This window comes from Spinacia oleracea, chromosome 3, assembly GCF_020520425.1.
Source record: "Spinacia oleracea cultivar Varoflay chromosome 3, BTI_SOV_V1, whole genome shotgun sequence".
NCBI classification, from domain to species: domain Eukaryota; kingdom Viridiplantae; phylum Streptophyta; class Magnoliopsida; order Caryophyllales; family Amaranthaceae; genus Spinacia; species Spinacia oleracea.
The window spans coordinates 89,427,290-89,433,284 of record NC_079489.1 but is presented as its reverse complement, the minus strand read 5'-3'; the positions used below and the strand labels follow the sequence as shown (position 1 = coordinate 89,433,284).

The 5,995-nt window shown below is 36.4% G+C and overlaps 1 protein-coding gene across 2 annotated transcripts; it reads left to right on the top strand.

Annotated features, from left to right (window-relative positions):
• The first annotated feature begins 239 nt into the window (after positions 1 to 239).
• Positions 240 to 5,318, top strand: LOC110777114 (lipid phosphate phosphatase 2). 2 transcript variants are annotated; one of them, XM_056840562.1, is made up of 8 exons: positions 240 to 475; positions 1,352 to 1,560; positions 1,654 to 1,741; positions 1,836 to 1,945; positions 2,052 to 2,145; positions 2,536 to 2,724; positions 2,818 to 2,877; positions 4,869 to 5,318. In XM_056840562.1, exons 2-8 carry the CDS (start codon positions 1,411 to 1,413, stop codon positions 5,072 to 5,074), a joined length of 897 nt encoding a protein of 298 aa, XP_056696540.1. In that variant the 5' UTR covers positions 240 to 475; positions 1,352 to 1,410; the 3' UTR covers positions 5,075 to 5,318. The 2 variants fall into 2 exon arrangements, with proteins under 2 accessions (XP_056696540.1, XP_021837423.1); XM_021981731.2 differs by having other exon boundaries at positions 244 to 475; positions 1,336 to 1,560.
• Positions 5,319 to 5,995: the final 677 nt, after the last annotated feature.

Below are 5,995 nucleotides of genomic sequence, written 5' to 3'. Positions count from 1 at the left end.
ATAAGTGATTTTTGAAAGTGTGTAGAAATATAGCAAATTTGGTCTCTATTTATAGAGAAAAAAAAATTATGGCCGTTGGTGATTTTTTTTTTTTTTTTTTTATAAATTATTTTTGGCTAAAATAGCCGTTACAAAATATAATCGTTACAAAAAACAGTTCTTTACACTCATATTTTTCTCACCGAAATCTCACACTCATATTTTTACACTGTTTCCTCGTGAGTTTTCTCGTGAGATTTATCTACACACTCATGATTTTTTTTTATCTCACCAAATAGTGTAGTAAATTCTCATGAGATTTTTGGTTTTCCTCACCATTGGGAGTGCTCTTATCTCTCTAATTGAAGTCACTTTATCAGTAGATTAGTGGGTAAATTCCAGAAACTATAATCCTTTTCTTATCCACCCATTTAGTTTTTTCGTACTAATTTTTTCACTAATTCTGGAGCGGAACTCATCAGTTCTTCATCATTTGGTGAGTATATTTTGCTTAAATTTCCATTTATAATTTGGGTTTTTTGAAATTTTCACACGCTAATCTTGTATTTTCTTCGAAATTGCGAACTGGGCTGTAAAGTGCGCTTTTGATTTCTTAAGAATTGAGCATTCTCGTGTGTTTATCATATAATATGTTGCCCTTTTCCTTTTATTCCTCTTTTTTGGTTGTTTGATTGTTTTTTGTGTTTTGTTTTGGGTCATTGGGGTGTTTGGAGAATTCGTAAAGGGCAATGACATAGACGGGGTTCTATCCCATCTCTTGGGAATCACTCCCGAGACTTTGGGGTGATTGTGAATGTTAGTTGTTGAGTAGTAATGTTAGTATTACTCCGTATTAAACTTGCAATGTTTTTTTGCTTTTCCTGTTTCTCATTTTTTTTGTACCCTATTTTCTGTTAATAAGAAAGGTGGATTGAAATTAATGATTATTCAAGTTTTGTAATTTGAAGACATGGTCATTTAATTATCTGGTGTTTCTAGACATGGTCATTTCAAGTTTTGTTTGTTTGTTTGTTTGTTTGTTAAGATGCTGCAGTGTGATTTCCGGCTTTCTGAATTTTTTAGAATTATCAATCACTTTTGTGTTATTTACGATTTGGTATGCAAACTTCTATTTGATTTGAGCATTCACTCTTTAATTGGGTTATTTGGTGTGTTCAATTCATAAACGGGTTAATATTTTCATGATGATAGCATGAGAGTGAATTGTTCTTTTTGTACTGGACTTTCCTTTTGATTCCAAACTTTTCGATTGTTATGTTTGTTTATCAGCATATGCTTACTTCATAAAGATGTATTACATGCTTTCACATTTTTAATCACTTTGTTTCCTTCAAGTTGGTGAATATGCCAGAAATTCAACTTGGTGCTCACACCTTGAGGTCACATGGCGTGCAAGTGGCTAGAATACATATGCATGATTGGCTTATTCTTTTCCTTCTAGTGGGAATTGATATTGTACTGAATGTTATCGAGCCGTTTCATCGATATGTGGGGAAAGACATGATGGAAGATCTCATGTATCCTCTGAAAGAAAATACCGTTCCTTTTTGGGCCGTCCCGGTATGTTTGATATATTTATGATGGTATATTGTGAGTCAAGTTGCCACTGGACCAACTTACAGATAATTTTCCCTCTCTTGTTTCTGCTCACAGATTATTGCGATCTTGTTGCCTTTCTGTGTCATTCTTATCTACTATTTTTTTCGTAAGGATGTCTATGATTTCCATCAAGCAACTCTTGGTATGTATCCTTTTTTGTTTATTAGAAAGGAGTTGGATAAAGGGTCCACTTGGTTGCTTAGCACTACTAAACTCTATGTTCTATTGGTATATAGGTCTCCTGTTTTCTGTGCTTATAACTTCTGTCATAACTGATGCAATTAAAGATGGAGTTGGTAGACCTCGTCCTGATTTCTATTGGCGTTGTTTTCCTGATAATATACCTGTGAGTTGCTCAACTTCTTCCCTACTTACAAGTTTCCATTTCCATATCTTATTGGCAGTCAGAAATTTGGGCTTCTTTCTTAAGTTCTATTGTTATTATTCTCCAGAAGTTTCATAATATCACTGGAGATGTTGCGTGCACTGGTTTTAAGAGTGTCATCAAAGAAGGACATAAAAGCTTTCCAAGTGGGCATACTTCATGTAAGTGATACAATTGTTGTTTATCATTCCTAACCTGCCAGAAACTGTTAGAGGTGTTTTTTATAATGTTCTCAGCATAATGAATGTGTCTTTTGTAATGCTAAGAAACTGTAAGTAAGTTGTGCATTCTTACAGTCACCATCCAACGCTGGAGGAGGAACAAGAACCCTGGACCTGCAGAATATCTATTATCACCCATCTTGTTGTTTCCATTACATATGGATTCAATTATTTTCTGTTCATTCCTATAATGTACCTCCACAAGCTCTTATTGCATAAATTACTCCTAATTTCTCTTCTAAAACATTCTCTTTATATTGAATTTGTCATCCAATTATTGTTGTTTTTTATGTGCTGAAAGATGGAGATTGTTTTTTTGTCAATGTGTAGGGTCTTTTGCAGGCCTTAGTTTTCTAGCGTGGTACTTGTCAGGGAAAATTAGGTGTTTTGATCGAAGGGGCCATGTTGCAAAACTTTGCATTGTCTTTTTACCAATACTTTTTGCTGCGATGGTGGGAGTTTCTCGTGTTGATGATTACTGGCATCACTGGCAAGATGTCTTTACAGGTGGTTTGATAGGTACGTAGTGCATGAATGCAAAAAAAATAAACTGTACCTTTATATTCCATTTCTTGTATAAGCTTCTTACTTTTTCTTCTTTGTTCCGCACAGGTTTAGTGATGGCTTCATTCTGTTACTTACAGTTCTTTCCGGCACCATATGATGTAGATGGTAATGCCTATTGCTTAGTTTTTTAGTTAAATTTCCCCTCTTGCTGCATCACCCCTCTCTTAACTTTTGTTCTCATTGCGAAACATGGGTCACTGGCTTTAAACAGGGTAACAGACTTTTGGTTTTGGGATGAGCGCAAGAGACTTTTTGTTTTACGTTTCTCAGTGAAAAAGTTTAATTTATAATTACCGGCACCACAATAGTTTTCATTGCTTTGTTTAGTTAGATAGGTGGGTACTCTTCTGGTTCAGGAGCACTTTCAGGTTGCTCTTCACCCCCTGTCAGCTGTCCTGCGTGTATTGTTGTCTATTGGAGAGACGGGGAAATCAGAAACAGAAAATTAAAGCTACAGCCTATTTGAACAGTAGTTAATTAGTTATAACAAGGAAACTGAATTAGGACTTAAAAGGATAATGTTAAGCTACAAGGGTGTGACTTGTGAGAGGAGTCAAATCTTTCTTTACTTTTCGAAGGGAAAATTAGGGTGGTTATTATTTCAAGAGGAGATGCGGAAACTTCCCCATTCAGGAATTCCTGAAATGTTTTACAGGGTAATTTGCCTGCTATGACAGCTTGCACCGACTTTCTTATGGGGGAGAAGGGAAAGAATAAGTAAAACATGCATGTGCTCTAATCGATAAAGTTGCAAACATGTGTGCAAGTCTTTCTCTACTGCACTTGTTGTTTTCCTCAGTGCTTGGTCTTTACTTCAGTTCGAGTTATCATGCTTAAACAAAAGCCAGTCTTGTTTTCTTTTTGTCAACTTACTATCATAAAAGACTTGAGTGAATTAAACATTATATTTAAAAAAAAATTATGACAATCATTTTGTGGCAATGATATTGTATTACATATTTAATTTTGAGTTGAAGTGCCTTGGTAGCTTACTAGTTTGAAATATTGGTGAGACTTGTTATTACCTTTCTTGCTACAATTCCAATTTTTTTTTGTTAGTATTAGTTGTTTTTTAACCACTCCTTAAATTGACGTGTTTTGTTCATCAAATGACACCAAAGGTAGAGAGTACAATCTCCATGTGTAGTCTTCAGTGAAAACCGAAAAGACATGTATCTTTGTATCTTGTTTATGTAATTCATTTGGTGATTTTACTGGATTACTTTGGGATAATCAAGGATTTACACCTTTCTTGGCACCATAGTGATGCAAGTGGTCCTTGTTCGCTTGTGGCTGTCCGTTTGATTCTGGTCGAAAGTGGTGTTGTTTGCAGTTGGACGATTGGACATCCGATTCATTTGCGTGGTAGAAGAATTATGTTATGTTGTTGGCCTTTAGAATTTTGAGTGTTCCCTTGACTTCAAAGGAACTACCTGTTGATGCCTTTTGCTTTTAAAAATCGACCCTGCAGCAGAGTAGTGCAGTTTTAAATAGTCAATGTTTTCTATATTTCTTTTTCAACCAATGTACCTTCTTTGTCCCCCTGTATTAAACAGTGAGATGACGAAAAACAATTCTTCATGGGAAGAGCTGAGACATTGGGTTAAGTACTTCCAATACCCCCTTAAGCATAGTTAGCATCACTTAGAGACATTAGGTCAACATGTTGATGTCGATGTTGATGATGTCTGGTATAAGAGGAATCAATTTGGGGCTAAATTAAAGATTAGTATTGTATTGGTAGGCCTTGGTGTAGGAGAGAGGAGTGCAGGGTGGTTTTTATTTCAAGAGGAGATGCGAAAACCTCCCTGTTCGGGCATTCCTAAAATGTTTTACACTAAGATATTTCTTCATAGGCCTTAGCTTATAGGGGAGAGGGACAAGAATAAGTAAAACATGCATGTACCCTAACTGATAAAATTGCAAACAAGTACGTGAGTCTTTCTCTGCTGCATTTGCTGTTGCCGTAGGTGTTTCCTTTAGTTCGTGTTCTCAAGCTTCATATCCTCGTGGATTACGATATTCTGTACTTTTGCGGGTTTTTTTTTCAATCATTCTGATTTGATAATGCTTTTTTTACTTGTCATGTTGATCAGGTTGGGGGCCACATTCATACTTCCACATGCTAGAGGAGTCAAGAAATGGTGTTCAACTTCCAAGTACCAATAACGATGCACTTGGTGTTCATCCTACAGAGCTGGAAAGCGTACATGTTGAGTCCCAACATGGTTCAGATAGGTCTTATTATCGTCGAGATTCAAGGCTAAATCGAGATGAAAGGGAAAGTGGAATAAGTCAATGACCCACTTTTCTGTCAAGTGTATAAATCAATGAAGCACTTTTCATGGCTGTATTTAGGTTCATTTAGGCTAACATAGATTCTCCACTTCTGCCTCAGACACGAAGAAAGAAAGTCTTAATAGGAGGATAGCTTCATATTGTTTCGTAGTGTATATGATTTCATATTGTTTGGTCGACTGATTTATTGGCCAATATCTGCATGAATCAGGAATCTCGGTGTAGTATTTAGCATTTAGCATTTAGCATTTAGCATTTAGGTAGCTTAATATTATTAGGGGCTCGCAATTTGGTTGGACAAGAGGAAAGGGAAAGAGTATGAAAAGTGAGTCAAGGAGAATGGAATGAAAACCCTTAAATTTACTACAGAGTATGTTGTTTGTTTAACAAAATAACAAAGGGAAACCCAACATTCACTAAATCACTACCATCTCCTCCATATATATTTACCAGAATACACTACCCTCGTGTGTTATTACTCTTTACTTTTTTAGTTGTTGCCTTGTTGCCGCCACTCCTCTACTTTGTTGTTGTCGCCGTTCTCCACAATTCAATGTAACTTTTTTCTCTTTTTCTTTTAGATCTGATTGTTTGGTGGTTTGGTTTTTCTCGGATAGGTTGTGATGGTTTTGGGGTTTGGTGGGATACACTCTGGTGAAGTAAGGGTTGTTTTCGGGGTGGTGAAGTGGATTTGAGATGGTTTAGATGTTTTTTCCAAGGATAAAAGGGTTGTTTGTGGGTTGTTGGTGGTTTTCGAGGTGGTTCGTGGGCGGCAAAGTGGTGCTGGTAGAAAGAAAGGGAGGTTCTGGTGGTTGGGAAGGTGGGTTATGGGAAAACTAAGGTGTAATCAGGTTGTCTATGTGGAAATCAACATTGGTTAATGTCGGTGAGTTGAAGAAGAGTTTGGGTAATTGAGAGCACTCTC

Coding starts and splice junctions, on each gene's coding strand:
- LOC110777114 (XM_021981731.2), top strand. CDS start 1,345: ATGCCAGAAATTCAACTTGGTGCTCACACCTTGAGGTCACATGGCGTG. Junction 2,725..2,817: donor CTTTACAGGTGGTTTGATAG/GTACGTAGTGCA, acceptor TGTTCCGCACAG/GTTTAGTGATGGCTTCATTC. Junction 2,878..4,868: donor GGCACCATATGATGTAGATG/GTAATGCCTATT, acceptor CATGTTGATCAG/GTTGGGGGCCACATTCATAC.